Source organism: Microcaecilia unicolor, chromosome 4 (assembly GCF_901765095.1).
Source record: "Microcaecilia unicolor chromosome 4, aMicUni1.1, whole genome shotgun sequence".
NCBI lineage: Eukaryota > Metazoa > Chordata > Amphibia > Gymnophiona > Siphonopidae > Microcaecilia > Microcaecilia unicolor.
This window is the reverse complement of record NC_044034.1, coordinates 92,490,578-92,510,227: the sequence shown is the minus strand read 5'-3', so window position 1 is coordinate 92,510,227 and position 19,650 is coordinate 92,490,578. Positions and strand designations below refer to the sequence as shown.

The 19,650-nt window shown below is 42.3% G+C and overlaps 1 protein-coding gene across 5 annotated transcripts in view; it reads left to right on the top strand.

Moving 5' to 3' along the window:
• Window positions 1–19,650, top strand: part of SETDB2 (SET domain bifurcated histone lysine methyltransferase 2) — a 212,838-nt gene that overhangs the window by 63,888 nt on the left and 129,300 nt on the right. For 4 of the 5 annotated variants that reach the window (XM_030200466.1, XM_030200463.1, XM_030200465.1 and 1 more), the window contains exon 4: window positions 10,931–10,996. In XM_030200466.1, the coding sequence (XP_030056326.1) occupies window positions 10,945–10,996 (52 nt within the window). In that variant the 5' untranslated portion in view covers window positions 10,931–10,944. Of the gene's footprint in view, window positions 1–7,166; window positions 7,177–10,930; window positions 10,997–19,650 lie in introns of all 5 variants that reach the window. The other variant, XM_030200469.1, reaches the window with a different exon arrangement.

Sequence of the window (19,650 nt, the reverse complement as noted above, 5' to 3'; positions counted from 1 at the left end):
TTGGACTTGGGAGCAGAGGAGAGAGAGGGGAAAAGCAGAGATGAAGGGGTGGAAGAGAAGAAAGAGGGAGAGATTTGGACACAAGGTGAAGGGGAGGGAGGGAGAGATGTATCTGGGGTGGAGAGGACAGATGCTGGATAGTGGGAGGCAGGGAAGAGAGGGAGAGATGTTGGACTACAGAGATAGCTAGAAAGGAAAGAGAGAGAGAGGAGATGCTGGGCCAAGAGGGGGAAGAGAAGACACGAGAGAGAGAGTGGGAGAGATGCTAGACTGTGGTGGGGAGGGCAGAGGAAAGATGCTATTCCCCTTGGAGGAATACGAGAAGATAAATGGGATAAGGAGGTGCTGGGAAGGGACAGAAAAATGTCAGGCTAACATGGTGGGGGGGGGGGGGGGGGGGGGGGGGGGGGGGGGAGAAGAGAATGACCGATTCAGCTAACTGTACAAGAAAATCTGTGCATATTCTGGGTGGTAGGTGTGTCTTCTCCGACGTTTCTCTCTCACCTTCCTATTAATTTACCTGTGGTTCATGTTTTCAACTCGAAGCAGAGCAGTGGTTTGCTCGAAACATAATCTCAGTTTTGGTCCAAATTCCTCCAAGAGCTGGTGGCATTTATGGCTTGGGGGATGATTTTGAAGCTTACAATTGACAATTTCAGAACTTTAGTATCTAGTTCTTGTGACGTAACTTGTAATCAGCTGGCTCCAAGTGTTTGATAGAAATGGGGTTTTTAAAAAATGTTTTTGAACTGCATATTGCTTGACTGAGAGTTTTTGACAAGAGATTCTTCATATATAACTTAGTTTGCTATGTCCAGTGATTAGAATCTGAAACATTGCTGGAAGGCTCTATTCAAAGAGCTTCTTTGAAAGTGAATTTGCTTCTGATATGATGACTTCTTATAAAGGCTACATAGACACCTGTGTACCTTTCTCTAAAATAAGCTTGCACAATGACCCCTATTAGTACACAGATGCTCTCGCACATACGTCTGCATACCCAAAATAAGCAGTCTTGTGGTGGGTATACTTATGTGCAGTTCTATAATAGCCATTTTCCACATGTAAAACCTGCTTTACACATGGACAATGCTTTATAAATTTGCTCCATGAAGGGTGTGTGTAGGCACAAAAGGAAAGTATGTTGTTCCTGTATGTTTTTATGAAATAGCTTACCCAAAAGTTCCTGCACAGTGTTACACCTGCTGTGAGGCAGATATAAGTTAAACATGTATATGCTGTTAAGAATTGGGACCTATTTTATAAAATACTTGCATAAAGGCCAATCCTGCACCTGTTCTGTCCTTCTTTGCCTCCCAGGAATGCCTACATAGATATTGTATAAAATTGGGCACTATCTGCTGGATTCCATTTAGCGTGTCTAGAGATGTGCGCCGAAATCCAGGCATATTCTGTAATAACGCATGTGACTGAATTGGCTTAACAAACTAATCAGCATTGATAACGGCACTTGATATAATGAGCACTAATTGGCAATAATTAGAATTTAATCACACAATGCTAAGTATATTCTGTAATGAACTGCGCCTAAGTTCTAATGCACATATTTCAAAAGGGGTGGGGAAATGGGTGTTTCGTGGGTGTTCCAAAATTTACATGTGTAGTTATAGAATATGTCCCAGTGCGTGTAAATCTACATGCAGAGATTTACACCACATTTTCATTTGTATAAATGGAGGTGCATAGTTATAGGCGCTGGATATCAACTAAGCATATTCTATATACTGTGCCTAAATCTAGGCGCCGCTTATAGAATATTCTTAGGTGGAAATGTTTAATGTGTGGATTTTTTAGGCGCCTCATATAGAATCTGGCCCTATATTTTCTGAGCACCCCTTTTACAAGCATCAACTTGAGCATATTATTCTACATAATGATGTCACTTATAAAATTCAAGCAGAAAAAAAAACAAAAAAACAGCACAAAGGGCCTTTAAAAACAAAAGGGACACAGTTCTTGTATTTAAAAAATCCTTTTAATAATGAATTTTGATTGAAGAAAGACCCGACACGGGCCGTGTTTCAGTGCTACCACACCTGCGTCAGGGTTCACACCAATGACAAGGAGGCTCATACAGACAAATTCAGAACATATGACGATTTTCAAGCTTGTCTATAATATATTCCTCCATATAGAGCTCACGCACACCTTCAGTATGAGTGTCAAATAGGATTTTTTAAATACAAGAACTGTGTCCCTTTTGTTTTTAAAGGCCCTTTGTGCTGTTTTTTTTTTTTGCTTGGACTTTGTCTGTACTTAGTTCTCTCTCTTGTTACACTATAGTCACTTATAAAATTACCAGAACACAAATACAAAAAAAAGCACCAAGGAACTTTCAAGAAAGGGATAGTCAAAAGTCCTTTATTAGACCCAGTTATAGAAGACATATTAAATTTTAACAGCATATGCAAATTGATTGTAGTGTGACAAACGTGCTTATAGCGTGTGTAATTTACAAAAATACTCAATAAGTCAGTGATATGAAGAAAAATACATTACTCAAGCAGTGACTAAGTGATTGGTGTTCCAAACAAATTACAATGATGAAATACTTCCTACCAGTGAAATTGGTCTGTTTAAAACAATGAGCTGTAAACCCAAATAATCAGCAAACCTTGAAAATAGAACATGCAGATATGATGAGAATACCAAATAGTGTCACACAATTGCACATCAGATAATACCTGGTCATTAGATGCTATAGTTTTAAAAACGTTGTGACAAAAGGGAATCCCATAACTGGTAGGTAGATACAGAGGGGCCAAACACACATAAGCCACATAGTGAAGCTATATATAAAACAGCTTGATACAATAGCAAAATGTAAGATCAGTGTAAATAAATGTTAAAATAACCGTTAAGGTAAAGTTTATAAAAAGACCCCACCCTTATGGACAGCAAAATCATTAGTATGTAGTACAGCAATGAGTCATGTTTCTCCTTTAAATAAAGGCTGCACTTGTTAACCTTACTTGGTGAGTGCATAACATGCCATTAAAAATTGCAGATAAAACAGTCAGTGGTGTTAACAATCAGGATTCTGACCTTATAAAAATATTTATAAAAATGAGTCATCTTTCTATAAAAACTGCACTTGTTACTCTTACTTGGCAGGTGCATAAGATGTCAATGGTAAGTTACAAGTAAAATGATCAATCAATGATATTGACAATCTGGATTCTGACTCTATAAATATCATTGGTGTGAGATATATTACTACTATTTTCTTTAAAAATAGTGAGCCCGATATTCAGACCGTGGGAGGTAGCTAGGCTAGCTCCCACAGTTGGCGCTAAACCCGAATAATCAATGCTAGGCTGTTTCCAGTGACTGGCATTGAATATGCAGTTTATTTTTGATCGGTTTGAACTTAACTGGCCAATCTGATATTCAGCACTGGCTGGTTAAGTTGGAACCTACCAAAGATATTCCACCTATTGACAAGGCCATATTTGGCTGCCAAACATAGCTGGCCAGACGCTGAATATCGGCGCTGACCGGCTTTGTCACGCAACATAGGTGGTCATCCAGATAGCCGCTAATTGCTAATATTTAGCTGAGACAGCTATCTTGTGCTGAATATTGGTGCTTAGCTGGCTAAGTACCATTTAACCAGCCAAGTGCCATTCCTGGTCGGTTAAATGGTTTTGAATATCAGGGGGGAGCGACATTATTTAAAATATCACCAATCTTCTAGGCGGATTCCATCATCTACATATATAATAATCAAATGTCTTACATAAACAACACAAAATTCATTCTAACACATGAGTTATTTACAGCACCTTCCATTTTTTCTTCACCTCCATTCCATGGACCTTTAATACATAGATATCATCTTATTATATGTTATATAGCCATCCTGTCTTTATACTCGTTCATGATCTTGCATAGACAGATATGTTTTTAACGCTTTTTTTAAATCTGCTAGATCCTGAATCTCTCTCAATAGAAAGAACCAATCAGCGAAATTGACAATCAAGATTTTTAACCATAGTAAAATCATCGATGTCACAGTTACCACCTTTCTCCACAGGACACTCCGCTTTAGAAGTTTGCTTCTGAATGAGACTTCTGTCCAGATTGTAAAAAACAGAAAAACAAATATATAATAAAACTTACCGAGGTTGATTTAAATTATCGACAGAGAGCAAAAGTGTGTAATAGCACACCAGCATCCTCAAACTGGTGCCAAATGAAAACCTAGTGCATGCGCATTCTGATAAATCACGAAAGTAGACAGGGCTTGTGCACGAGCCAAAAAAAGATTAAGGTTGCGTAAGACATGCTTAAAATTGGTAAGCAAACTAATGTCACAGCATATAGCAGCCTGCATGGTGCATGAAAAATAAGAGCACCTTAGATTTAATAATGATGCTTAGTAAACATAATAACGCTTCCCTGATGGTTTGCCTGCATGTATGCTTTCTTAAGACCATCACAAATCTATAACATCGATCATGTAAATCACCATACATTTAGTGCATAAGGCACTATGTTTATAACATAAAAGAAAACTAATCAGTAATTCAATGCATGCTCTGCACAACTTTTTAGCAATCACGATTGGACACTGCCAAAACATGCCTATATCTACTATAATAAAACTCACCCTCAACGTTCTGAGGACACTGACGTCAGTGAAGCCAGCCACTGACTTCAGTTCCTTCAGGTTCGAAGGTTCGTGGTGGTGAAGCCACCGGGCCCACCCCCTCGCATCAAACGTCATGACATCGAGGGCGGAGCAAACGTTGAGGGTGAGTTTTATTACTGTACCTATGCTCCGCCCTCGCGTCAAAACGCGATGACGTCGAGGGCGGTCCAGGAAAATCACCACCCACACAGAGCTACGACAACGCTAACAACAGCGGTGTGCGCATGAACCAGCTAGCTACAACGGCGACGAGCACGGGGCGGCCCAGGAAAATCGCCACTGTTCTCCGTATGTGAGTCACCCCCCCCCCCCCCCCAAAAAAAAAAGCTAGTGCCCGTTTCATTGCTCTGAGAAATGGGCCTTCTTTCCTAGTATTTATATATTGTATAAAATTAGACACTATCCCCGAAATTCTATATATCGCACCTTAATTTCCCGCTTGGAAATTGAATCATATTCTATAATAATGTGTATAACTAGCTAATCAGTGCTGTCAGTTGGATGTTAATAAGCAATTATCAGCACTGATGTGCATTAATTACAATTTACGCACACAACTCGCTAAACGTATTCTGTAACGTGGGTGAGTGTAAATTCCAATTCGCACAGTTGAAAAAGGCATGGTTATGGGCATGGAATGGGTGATTTTAAAATCTGTGCACATTATTATAGAATAACCTGCATTACTCCTAATATAGGCTTCTGGATTTGCGCCAAGTAAAACATGGTGTAAGTGGACATGACCAATTTGGTCACATAGAGAGTGCGCTTGGCATATTCTATATACTGTGTGGAAATTTAAGCCTTAGTCTATAAAATTTAGGTATAGTATAGAGAATATGCCTAGACATATTTTTACTGCGCAGATTTTCAGGTGCCATATATAGAATATAGCTCTAATATTTTTCTGAGCACCCCCAGGTAAATTTACAACCATCAACTTGAGCATATAAAGCACTGTTCAACATAATATGTACTTATACAACTGCCCCATGGGGATAATTTATAATGCTGTGTATACATAAAAATAATATGCATGCTTCCTGTCTTGTCTGCAAGGTAGGTGAGCCCTTAGGTCCCGAGGGACCTCAAAGGACAGCCGTGCAACCCAAAGTCTTCACCCGCGGCGACCACCGTTCACCAAGGGTTGAGCCCCTAGCTGCAGGCGGTCAAACGGGACTTCAGGAACTGCGGGGGTGCCGAACTGACCCGGATAGGGACCAGGAGAGCAGAGGGCATATGGAGAATGAGGACATCCACAGACAGGCAATAGTTCTGGGCCGGCAGCTAATAGCGTAGTCAAGATCAGGCAAGAGGTCGAGTTAGGCGGCTAGCAGGGAAAACCAGGAACAGTCCAAAAGTCAAAACCGGAAGAACAAGGAAAACAACGGAGCACAGTGAACCAACGGAGACTGGCCTCGGGAACAGAACCTGAAGTATTGTTCTAGCTCAGTCCCCTTCCTTAATACTGTTCAGCATCAGCCACCCCGCCCCCGTAGGTACAGCCGACCAATCCGGACCTGGTTATCGACAGAGCCTTATGATTGGCTCTGTCCGATTACCCAGGCGGGACCACCAACCTGGCCTCCCAATCCAGCACCTCAGAGGCGGAGCTCCGGGCCCTCACGCCCGGAAGAGAAGACACCGGCCATCGCGCCTTGGCGCCGCCTCCTTCAGCGGCGCAAACATAGCCCCCACAGCCGGTGACCAAGAGACCGGCGGCCGCAATCGCCGGCCTCTGGCCTCGGCCGGAACGGCCATCACCGTGGCGGGCCCCAGCTCCCCGCCGCGGCCTCCGGACCGCCGACCCTCGCTGCGGTGGACACCGGCTCCCGCGGCGGAGGAGCCAAAAGGATCGACGGACGCAACACTTCCATTACATCCCAGGGATCAGTCGAGACAAATGGATTGTGACCATCTGCCAGCAGGTGGAGCGAGAGAACTACTATTACTACTTATCATTTCTATAGCACTACTAGAAGTACGCAGTGCTGTACACTTGAACATGAAGAGACAGTCCCTGCTCGACAGAGCTTACAATCTAATTAGGACAGACAAACAGGACAAACAAGAGATAAGGGAATATTAAAGTGAGGATGATAAAATAAGGGTTCTGAACAAGTGAATAAGGGTTAGGAGTTAAACTCTGAGTTCTTCCTCATAAGCTCCTGCGCATAACAACCAAGCCAGTATTCTCTATCTCCAGCAGACAGGATAGCAAGAACGGTGTGCTGTGGTGACTTCTGTGTGACCTGCTGTCCTGCTTGCAGGTTCAGTTGAGTTTGGGGTTGAGAATATCCTGTGCCTCAGGTGTAAACCTAGTGGTCTAGGTCCCTCTCTGCTCCCCCATTGCCACTTTCTACCTCTTGATCTCAGTCTTCCCTTCTCTTTTTCTCCTGCCTCAATCTTTCAAAAACAAACAAACAAAAAAAGCAGCCACTGTGGTTGCTTTTGAGAGTGCTTATTCTGTGGGAAGATTGTAGGACTTCAGTGCCTTGGAGGTCACGAGACTGACTGTTTTCTGTGTTTCCATATGGATGGTTTCGTCCTTTTTCCTTAAGATTGTATCTCCTTTTCATGTCAGACTATGTTTCTTCCTTCTTTTTCCAGGGAGGTCTATTCTGCAGAATATGCTTCCCTGAGACTGTTGGATGTGAAGCATGTCCATATGTGCTATCTAATTTCTACCAACGATTTCAGGCAGTCTAATCATCTTTTTGTCCTCTTTGCGGGACCCCAAAGTGATAGTGGCTCGATGACTTATGGAGGCTATTTCTTTGACTTACATTCTGAGGGGTAGATCTGCTTCCATGCACGTCAAGGTTCATTATACCAGGTCTTTGGTGACTTCTTTGGCAGCGTCTAGGGCAGTTTCATTGGCAGGGATCTGTCTGTCAGCAACGTGGTCGTCTTCTCATTCCTTTGTTAAGCATTACCGTTTGGATATGTCTGCTTGAGGAAATGCTTCCTTCGGGGCCACTGTTTTCGCTGCAGGGATATCACAGTCTCTCCCCTCTTAAGGATTTCTTTTGTACGTCCCATTTGTTTGGACTGATCCTTGGGATGTAATGGAAGGAAAAATTAGGAGTGGCCTAGTGGTTAGGGTGGTGGACTTTGGTCCTGGGGAACTGAGGAATTGAGTTTGATTCCCGGCACAGGCAGCTCCTTGTGACTCCGGGCAAGTCACTTAACCCTCCATTGCCCGCCGCATTGAGCCTGCCATGAGTGGGAAAGCGCGGGGTACAAATGTAACAAAATAAAAAAAATTACCTGATCATTTTCTTTCCTTTAGTCTCAAAGGATCAGTCCAGAGTCCACCCTTCTGTGATGGTTTCTGTTTTTACAGGTTCCATTCCATTTTAGGTGTTTGTATTGTTCTGGTTCCATTACGAGTTTTGCCCTTTATTTCATAGTTGTTTTTCTATCTAGAGGCTGGAGGTTTTTCTCTGGAAGTCACTCTTTTACTACTTTATTATCAAGTTCTGGCTTGGTTGGTAAGTGCAGGAGCTTATGAGGCACAACTCATTTGAGTTCTGTATCTCCACCTGCTGGCAGATGGTCACAACCCATATGTCTGGACTGATCCATTGGGACTAAAGAAAAGAAAATTATGAGGTAATTAATTTTTCCTTTTTTTCCCTGTATGCATGTGGGAAATTATTTCAAAGCAAAATTATTTATTTTCTATAAAGTAATTACCTCAGAGAATATATGTACATATGTTTACACCTGCTCTTTGGTACACACACCCTCCATTCTCTTCAACTTCACCTCCATTCCATGGACCTTAATACATATGTTGTAGAATGTTTGCAAATACATGCTAACCCCACCCCAGCTTCACCCTGGGACTATCTGCTCTATTCTGGTAAACATATGTGTATAAAATTAGTATGCATGTTACTTTACCTATATAGAGGGTAGGTAATCTATATAAATAAAATCCCCACTCAGACGTTCTGAAGCTCACTCCATCTGTCCTGAACTCCTGTCCTCCTGGTAGGCTAGGCTATTCGGACTACTCACCCTCAGTCTCAGCCACGCCCATCTGAGCCGTAGGCCACGCCCCATCTGCACATAAAAAGCACCCTCAACATTCTAAAGCACACTCTGAGGCTTCAACAGTTCGTATGTTCGAAGCTCTGTAACCATTTTTAAGCACACTACATCTCTGCCCCGCCCTGACCTATCAGAGAAGGGAGGAGTGTCACAGCTGCACCGCTCTGACCTATCAAAGGGAACTGAAACAGGAAAAGGGAGGAGCGTCACACCGAATGACGGACCTATCAGAGGGAAGTCAAATAGAAGAAGGGAGGAGCGTCAGAGGCCAAGGGGACGGCCATATCTACGTCTCATAGGTTTCCTTGCTTTCTTTTCAGTGTATTGCAGCTGCAGCCACTTAGGTAAGTCTAGCAAGCCTGTCAGCTACTGAATACAGAAAGCAAAAGATAGCATGTGGGAACTTGCTCCATTTTGTTCTCTGGAATGCAGTGATTATTATACAAATGGTCTTGCTTTCATTATTTTGGTAGGGGCTGCCTTCATGACTGTCCACAGTCCCCCCAGTCCTGACACCTGACAGGGGGAACAGGGAAGGACACTCACTGTCTCACATACGCACTCGCACACACTCATTCTCACATACACACACGCTCTCTCACAGACACACTCACACCTACTCTGTCACACACACACACTTGCACATTTCACTCTCACACAGTCACTCTCAGAGGACACTCTCTCAAACATACACACTCCGCGCAAAACCTTGCTAGCACCCGTTTCATTTCAGCCAGAAACGGGCCTTTTTACTAGTTTTTATAAAAGCCCTTTTCTACATGTAAAACACTGTTTTATACACTGACATGCATTTGAAAATGACCTGTGCATTTTGATAGGCTAAAATTATTTAAAGATGAAAGCTTTCATAACTTCCTTAGGCAATGTCTCAGGCCTGAAAACGTTTAATGTTTTGAAACATATTCTCCCTTGTATTCAGCCAATGGCAGTCAGTGTTTTTTTTTTTGTTTGTTTTTTTTTAAGTGCTGACCATCATTGGCTAAATTAGACCCAGATACAGCATTCAGTGCCAGGCCATATCTGGGCACTGGCATTGAATAACAGAGTCTGACCAGACATGCTGGCCACCTTGGACTTATGTGGGTCCCAGCTGATATTCAGCTGAATATTGGCTGGGACCTACATTAGAGGATATCTTAAGGTCCACTCTCCCAATTACGACCTCCTTCCAATAGCAGTGCCCCCTTTCTGACTTCACTGATTAGCAATGCCTCTTTTGTCCCCCTCCCTCCAGTGCCAGTAGAAGTGCCCCCTCCTGGACTCCTCCTCCAGAGCAGCTCTCCCTGCTGACCTCCCCCCCAAAGCCTTCCTTAACAGGCCCTGGTGTTCTTACGAGGTAGTCCAGACAGAAGTGATCCCCACTTGCTCCTGCCCATTGCAGCTGTGACCTCAAAATGACTGACTTGACTGCCAGCAGCAGTCTCGATGTTCTATAGTAGTACTATACGACTTTTGTTAGAGGTCGCAGCAGCCATTTTGAGGCTGGAGCTGTCATGGGCAGGAACAAGTGTGGATCACTCCTTCCCAGACTCTCTGCTAGACCACCTAAGATCACTAGTGAAGGTGGGGGGGGGGGGCTACATGTGGATGTTTGATTTAGGAGGGGTAATCTAGAAGGGGACACTTATGAGGAGGGGATTTCAGGGATAGGATGCTACTATTAGCAGTAAGGTTCTGGAAGGGGGTGCTTCTATTGGGGGGATTCAGAAAGGGGGGCTGGCTATTCATGAGGGAGAGAGGGTATAGTAAAGAAAGTGTCAGGCCACTACCCTGATAGCTATGTATGTGCTGGTACTTAATAAGTGGCTAAACGTAGTACAGCCTTTTCTACGGTCTTATCTAGTTGCGTAGCTAAACCGTCACTGGCACAGAATATCACCAGTACCCACAACTCCTGGTCATCCTTAACTCTGTCCCTGGATTGTCCCTCCACTGCCTTGATTTTGAATGAACAGATACAGCCAATAATTCAATGGCACTACCTACTTAAGGACTATTCAATATCGGTGGATGGCCAACAGCATGTTTTATGTGGACAGGATCCTCTCCTGCCACCTTAAACCATGCTGAACATCAATCTCATTATCTCTGCTTAACTGAACTACAAGATATATATTCCTTGTGTTGTCTATATTGTTTTCAAAAATTGATATTTACTTTTTTTTTCTTTCTTAGAATATTTGCAAGCCATGAAACTGATGAATGAAGCCATTCCAAACAAACGATTGACATTTGAAAATGGTAAGAAGTGACTTAATTCACTCCATTTTCTTTTGAAGGAAATACTTCTAGTCTTCCTGACTTTGAAATTAGCTAAACAGAAATATTCCTGCCCCACTCCTTGACCAGGTAGTGGTCCCAGACCAATCTGCAGGACCTCAGATTTTGTCCCAGTAAGACCAGGGTTGGGCATACAGTGGCCTATGAGTCAGTTGGTCCAATGGCACTTAAAATTTTGCCTCATCCGCACTACCAATTTCTCCATTGCCCCAACCCTGCTGACACTACCCGACAGTTGCTCTGCAGATACTATTGATGAGTTTCTGGAATATCCGCACCCAAAATGGCACACAAATATTTGCATTCCATTAAAGGTGACAGTTATGTCTGCAAGGTGACCCTGAGGAGCACTAGTGCTCTCCTACCTCACCTTTCTTTTTGACAGGCAGGTGGCAGCCACTTCTAAGGCTGTTTAAGGCTCTTGAGTCCAGTTGACCCCATCTGTCCTCTTATCCTTCTTCTGGAACTGCGTACCTTGCAGCACCCTGCCTGAGCAGAAGAAAGGTCTCGGATAAGCACATCTCACTGTGGGGGCTCCTTTCATCTGGCTATGAGAGAACTAGACCAGAAACAAGCAAAGTTCATATGGGTTTCTTCCTGTAATATAATTGCTTCTCTAATGTGAAGGGGGTAAGGGGTGAACCCCACCACCACCACACACACACATTCTCAGATCTAGTTTGAAGTTCTCAAATCACACATTACATCGACACCCTGAACCCAATCCAAAACTCTTGGTGCTGTTCTGGGTCAAAATTTTGAATATAGACCTTTTAGATGCTGAGAATGATATCCCCTTTTCTTCTAAGAAAAACCTGCAGCTGAGAAGGCTCAAAAATATATATGAATATAAAATATTTACAAGGGTATCGTAATTAAACTTGGCCCCCAGAGTTAATACATGTTGATGATACAGAAGAAATTTATTCCTTCTAATCTATGTTCATCTTGAAACATCAGGAAATATAGAATTTTTTTCTCCAAGAAAAATACATTCATTAGATCTGAAAAAATAAACAAAGTAAAGCTTCTGGGAGGAACAGAAGATAAATTAGTTAAGTAGACCTCGATTCAGTTGGCTTACTGGAAAGTTTTACAGAAGAAATTGAGTCCAAACTAGCAGATGATCCATCCACCACTGATTGATCTCTTTCCACTTGCATTATTTATAACTGGCAAATAATAAATCTTATGCAATGATGTAAAACAGCTTCTGAATATGTTAATATTTCCTGAAGAAACCTATAAAATAGGTCCTTAGGAGTACTAGTTAAGATCTTAGGAAAGTTAGGATATGAACATTTAAATGTCTAATATAATTTTCAAAATCCTCAATTTTACAGTGATAAAGAGCTCTATCTTGAACCAAGGAGTACTTGTTTAATCTGAGATACTTATTAGGAACATTCCTCAATCTTCTGCATGCATGAAACACATTGCTCCCTCAATCTTCTCAATTTTGCTACTGTTCGCATTCACACTGGGAATAATCCCTGAACAGAGGTATATAGGAATTTGATCACAGACCAGATGGTATTGAGAATTACTTCAGCAGGCTAAATCAAAGGAGGAATCATTTTCTCACTGCCACCCAAACAAGCACCATTCGACACCTCTGAAGTTGGCATCCCAGCCAACTTGGTTGTACTTCCTGCAATGAGCTTAGATGACAGTGGCCTCCCTTCAGCAGCAGAGGATATCGTTTGGTGTTCCGCTGGACTCTGCAACACTAATGATGTCATGTCTCGCACATAGGGAGGAGCTGAAGAACCTATGGTGCTGTGCTGAGCAATGCATTGCTCCCCAGCTCTGGGCTGTTCCTCATACCTTGAGCAGTGGGATCGCCCCTATCGGGAAGGTTCCTCTGTAGTTAATAACTGTCTGACGCACTCCGAGGTGGTGAAGAGCAGGAGGGAATCTTCACTTTCCCCTTTATTTTCGAAGAGATATGCAAGCCTAGAACAGAGGTGTCATGAAATGCCTAACCTCCAGTCTGGGGTTACCCCACAGTCACTTACAGGGTCTATCCCCGTACAGCTCAGATCTGCCTACTATACTAGCACCTTCCTCACACCGACTGGGTCTCAACCGCCTCTGGGCGAGTCTGCCGCTTTCAAATTATCCCCAGTGATTTTTAGGTTACTGAGGCCACACTCTGTTCTCCGACAGTTCTCAGAAATCACTCGTAGACCCACCAGGCTTCTTTATCAGTCCAGAGAGGCAGAGGCAATAAACTAAAAGAAAATGTTTACTGTCTGAAAATTGAACAATGAATAAAAATGTTGCAGTCAGCAAACAATAACAGGTAACTGAAATATGGATCAATTATACCCTAACTAAACATTGTTTACTTTCTAGAAAGTACCTGGGGAGATCAGGACATATAGCTGCACACCAGTTTTACAGGGTTTCAGCAAAGAGCTTTCTCTCTCTTTTCTCCCAGGCTGAAAATGGGGAAAACAGTTGAAAGAGCTCCTGGGCCAATCAGAGCACAGTCAATAAATTAAAAAAAAAAAAAGCTGGTTACATTACTATAGGCATTTCCTTTATCTGTGTGCTAACTAAAAGAAAGAAAGGTCAGTTCTTTGTAACAGCTTAAAACATAACTTGCATCACCTGCTGGCCAAACTAGAGAAATACACTTCAAGAAATAACCAATACATTTTACAGGCTTAAAACACACTGTTCTGTCACAAGAGGTAAATCTGATTTGCAGCAGACACATGCAGAATACTCACAGAATCACCATCTTGGATCTGCCTCCCTCGTTCACCCAGCATTTTGACCCAGAATAGAGGCTGCCATCAACAGGTGCACACTATATAATTGGGAATGCAGTTTTGCTAGCTTCCCTTAAGTCCAGGCAGGTTAGAAGGTCTGTCATGGCTCATAATGTTAGAGTTGTGGTAGCATTGATAGCCCACTTGAGAGCAGCCTCCATATGAGAAAATTGGCATTTGTTCATACATTCATGACCAACTAGTGTTAGGAAAAGGACCCCCCATGTGACAGTAGGATTAGCCAGGCAATCCTCCAGAATTTCTTAGGGGATTAGAATCGAACCCTCAGTGTAGATATTCAGGTTTAGAGGGTCTGCACCTTAAGTATAAAAGTCGTGAGAGCTACCGTGGCTTTCTCTCACCTGCTTTGGGCAGAGCTTGGATATGTCACACTCCTCAGACTGGGAAGCTTCAGCAACTCCAGTATTGTAGATTACTTTATTGTCATGTGCTGTGAGTGAGGATGCTGTGCAGCTCAGTGGGGAGGGGAAAACATATTGACTGGTAAGTTGAATACTGTCGGCAATAATTGAGGATGATATATGGTTATAAACAAGACTCCCATCATTTGTCTGCCTATATGGTTGGCATGATAGAGACTTGACAACCATTGTTTAAGCATGGTAGCTGGGACCTTCACAGAGTGGCGGGCGTGGCTATAGCCACCTTGTCAGGCAGACTAGATGGATGTGTGAGACTTTATCTATCTGCCATCATTTACTGTGTTACTATGTGTAACCCCATCCCATCTAGGCCAATTTTTTTTTCTTTTCCAGGCTACCTTCTTAAAAAAAATAAAATAAGAAAAATATGCAAAGATTAGCTGCTACCAAAAACATGTTGGTGTCTGCATCTTGCATCATTTTCTTGTATTTCTTTTTTATCTGTTGAAGGTAACTAGGGAATTCCATACTGTGAGGACTTTGCTATCCTATATTGCTTTGAAGAAGAAAAAAAACCCTTACATGCAGCAGGTGTTCTCTATGAACAGCAGGATACAAGTCCTCACTTACCCACCCATCTCCCCAAGAAGTTGTAGTCTAATTGAGCTGAATAATAGACTGGTCCCCATGTCGGTGGCAGGCAGGAAGTGGTGCAAATGTGCGGTGAAGCAACTCAAAAGCTTCAAGTACATACTATACTGGAAAAACTTTCTGGTATGGGTTCCATCAATGAATTCATCATGTTGTGAGGACTTGTATCCTGCTGGCCCTGGAGAACACCTGCTTGAAGTAAATAACTTTGTTATATCCTACACTATTGAACATCTTTGAGGTTTATGCCCAGCCAGTGACACCAAGTTTCCAAATATGAACTTTTCTTATACCCTTATTTATCTATTAGTGCATTGTATATTTTTCTGATCAACTTTTCATGGCTGTTAATCTCAAAGCCCTTAAGTACCATGATTCTCATAAGATATTCTTCAGAAAATGTCTTAGTAGAAAATACTGGAAAAGGGGATATGTCTCCTCAATTATTTGAATGCAAAGGAAGATGTTAACTTCAAATAATTGAGTCGTTTAACTATCTTATACTCTCTGTTTCTTAATCCTTAAAGGGTAATAGGATTCAGTTGTACAATGTGAGAAGGGAAGGCTATTGATCTCCAACTTTTTCCTCACCGTTTTCTACTGATGGATTAAATATATCAACAAAAGATGGTTGTCCACCATCCTGGATATATTCAGTCTTGCTTGATCAATCTCTTTTTGCATTTTAGAAAATGCTAATCTGCTGTCCAAATTCTATTAAAACCTATCTAATATTCCCGGGACAACTTTTTTAAAATATATTTTTAAGTATTTTCAAATTCTTTTATTTATTTTCAATTCATCTTACAAAGAAAAGTACTTTGTGGTAGTATGCAGAGAATCAGATCTTCAAGAAGAAAGAACAATATCTGTATTATAAACTATAATCTGTGCTATAAATCAAGTCCATGTAATGGGGAGTTCAGATACGGAAATCCTTGGAGAGAAAGAAAGTAAAAGCTCAAAAGAAAAATGGAAAGTGTGAATCGTATGCATCAAATCTATCAATCAGTCCTGTCTTGATGGTACAACCCTCTGAAGATAATGTGGATACTGCCCCTTTTCTCTGTAGAAAAACTGTAACTGAGAAGGCTTAAAGAAAACATATTTTACATCATTTAAGGAACTAGTACATTTATAAGAATAACGCAATGGAAATATTGCTCCAAGATTTGTTAGATTAAATCGTAGGGTGTTTGATGTATTTGGTGGAAAAGACCACCTAGGGTGAAACGATCTGTTTTATGTGAATCCCCATTTGGGGTGGTATGGGAGTTCCTCACTTTCAACACTATCACACTGCAGCACAACTCTGCATCATCAGTGAATGGGTGGGGAGTCCCTCTGCTAAACCCTGGATTCAAATTGAGCAATCCTTTTTTAGGGATTATTCTGTTATGGGCGGTCGCTTGGCTGGCTGAGGTGAGGTTGAGGGGTTTGCTCTCTACACTCCTGACTATAATTTGGATTTCTATTAGGAGCTGGCACCAGGTGCGCAAGCAGTTTTTCCCAGATAGGCAGTGTTACCTACAAACAGCTATTCAGTATGCCCTGGGATTTCAGGCTGGTCATCCGGACCCAATATTTGGGTGCTGGGCACAACATGGGCTGCTCACCTTGGGCCAGCTGTGGGAGGCAAGGGAGTTGGTCTCTTTTCAAGACTTTCAAGATGAGTACAGTCTGCCTGGGACTGATACCTTTTGTTACAGGCAAATTAGGGACTATGTACAGAAAAAGTCACGGGAGGGTGAGCTTTGAGGAGACCCCACCTGGAGCAGGCATGAGGGAGGGGTGTACTTGTCATCTATATAAAGCGTTGTTGTTGTTTACCACTTCTCTGTCACAATGTCTGGCACAGTGGGAGGCTGAGTTGGGAGAATCTTATACTGCACAGTAATGAGAAAAGTGGTTTCGGAAACTGCACAAAGTGTCCTTAGCAACACCTATGGTGGAAAATGGCTATAAAGTCCTCTGTAGGTGGTTTTATTTATTTATTTATAGCATTTATACCCTGCTCTTTCCCGCTTGATAGCAGGCTCAGTACAGCTTACAAGCTATGGTACAAAGTATGGTACAAAGTATCACATAGATACACAAAGTATGATACAAAGTAACAAGAGATGTTCAAGTTAAAAGAGTAGAAACAATGGTGAGAGATGTGGGGGAGAGGATTGGAGTGTGGGTAGTGCTGGTGGTGTGGAATTAGGTTCGAGAATTAAGTTGGGTTGTTTGGGTAAGCTTGTTTGAAGAGGTAAGTCTTCAACAGCTTTCGGAAGGGTAGGTGTTCATTGGTTGTTCGGATGTGTCGTGGTATTGCGTTCCAGAGTTGGCTGCCTATAACGGAGAAGTTGGATGCATAGTAGGTTTTGTATTTGAGGCCTTTGCAGTTGGGAATATGAAGATTGAGATATGTTCGGGAAGATTTGGACCTATTTCTGGCTGGAAGATCGATCAAGTTGGTCATATAGCTTGGAGTTTCGCCATGGAGGATCTTGTGGATCATTGTGTGGGCTTTGAAATTTATGCGTTCTTTGATAGGGAGCCAGTGAAGTTTTTCACGAAGTGGAGTTGCACTTTCAATCGTGGTTTGCCAAAAATGAGTCTGGCTGCTGTGTTTTGGGCGATTTGGAGTTTTTTTCATGATTTGGTCTTTGCAGCCGATGAAGATGCTGTTGCAGTAGTCTGCATGGGTGAGTACTGTGGATTGTACTAGGTTGCGGAAAGTTTGCTTTGGGAGGAATGGTTTTACTCTTTTCAGAACCCACATCATGTTGAACATCTTCTTCGTCATGGCTTTTGCATGAGTTTCCAAAGTTAGGTGGTTGTCTAGTGTTACTCCTAGGATTTTTAGATTGTCAGATATTGGGATTGTGACATCGGGGGTGATCGAGGTGGTTGGGAGCAGAGTAGCATGTTGTGATGAAAGGATTAGACATTGGGTTTTTTCTTTGTTCAATTTCATCTTGAAAGCGTTGGCCCAGGACGCTAGGATGTTCATGGCAGTGATTATTTTCCCCGAGATTTCAGTAAGGTTGGATTGGAAAGGGATGACTATTGTGACATCATCAGCGTAGATGAAGGGGTTAAGGCCGGATTTGGATAGGGATTTGGCCAGAGGAATCATCATAAGGTTGAAGAGGATTGGGGATAGAGGTGATCCTTTGGGGACTCCGCATTTTGATGACCATGCAGGCGATATTGATGAGGCTGATTTAACCTGATATCTGGTGGTGATAAAACTTTTTATCCACTTAATGATGTTCCCGCCGATCCCTAGTTTGTCCAGTAGTTTTGTGAGAATAGTATGGTCTACCATGTCAAATGCACTGGATAGGTCGAACTGTAGAAGAAGTATTTTGTTGCCAATTGAAATTTCCTGTTTGAATCTGGATATCAGGGTGAGCAGTACTGTTTCTGTGCTGTGTGCAGGTAGAAAACCCGATTGTGATTCGTGTAATATGGAGAACCTTTGAGTGAATTCGGTGAGTTGGGAGGTCACTCTATTTTCTATCAGTTTGATTAGGAGAGGGATGGAGGCCATAGGTCGATAATTAGTGATGTCATTTGCTGGTTTCTTGGGGGGTTTCGGTATTGGTGTCAGTAGAATATTGCCATGTTTGGAGGGGAAGGAGCCTTGTTGAAATAGGAAATTTAAGTGGGTGGTGAGTTCTGTAATGAATTGTTCTGGGGCATTTTTCATAAGATAGTTGGGGCATGGGTCCAGGTGGCAGTGAGACTTGGAGAGTTTGGTTAGTGCTGAGGAGATTTCCTTAGTGCTGAGGGGGGTGAAATTTGTCCAGTAGCGGTCTGCTGGGATCTCTTCAGAGCCGGGGTCCAGTTCGTCAAGGAAGGTATCAATATTGGTATCATCGTGGGGGATTTGTGTTGCACAGATTAGAGATTTTATTATTGAAGTATTTGGCCAGCTGGTCTGCAGATGGACAGTTTGAGGGTGAAGTTGTTACTGGGTTCGTGTTAAGAAGATTCTTTATGATTTTGTATTGTTTTTTTTATGTCTATTCCAGTGGCTGTGATTTGTTTTGTATAGTATGTCCTTTTGGCTCGTTTAATTTCATTCTTGTATTTCTTTTGTGTTTGTTTCCATGTGTTCAGGGTTGCGTCATCTTTTGACTTGCTCCATATTTTTTCTAGTTTTCTGGTTTCTTTTTTAAGTTTTTTTAATTCCTCGTTGAACCATGGAGAGGGTTTTTCTTTGTGCGTAGGGTTTTGGAGTGTAGCAGAGCAATTTCATCTAAGATAAGTTTGCATCTATGGTCCCAGTCTGCAAGGAAGTGGGTTGTGTTTGGATCTATCGTCCAATTGTTGTCGTAGATGAGTTGCCAGAAGGTATCTTTTTCGATTCGTCCTCTGGTTTTAATTGTTGTGGGTTCTGGTGGTTTTGGTTGGTCTTTTTTCTGCCATTGTACAGATAGGGTTGCTTTGTGGTGGTCGGACCAGGGGGAGGCGACCCAGTGGATGTCTGATAGGAGGAAGTTTTGATCTGTAGAATGTTTGTGTGTGATGATATCAAGTGAGTGGCCTTTGTTGTGGGTTGGTACTATTGGAGGAAGGTTTAAATCACATAGTTGGAGGAAGTCTGTGCAGTCTTGGGTGTGGGCAGAGTTGGAGTCTTCTAAGTGGAGGTTTAGGTCTCCTAATATTAGTATATTGGAGTTGTTGACGCATGCACTTGATATAAAGTCCACGAATGTGGTTTGGCTATGGTTCCAGTTATTAGGAGGTCTGTAAAACAGTATGCAGGTTAAATGTTCGTATAGCATGGGACTATATAGTTTTATAG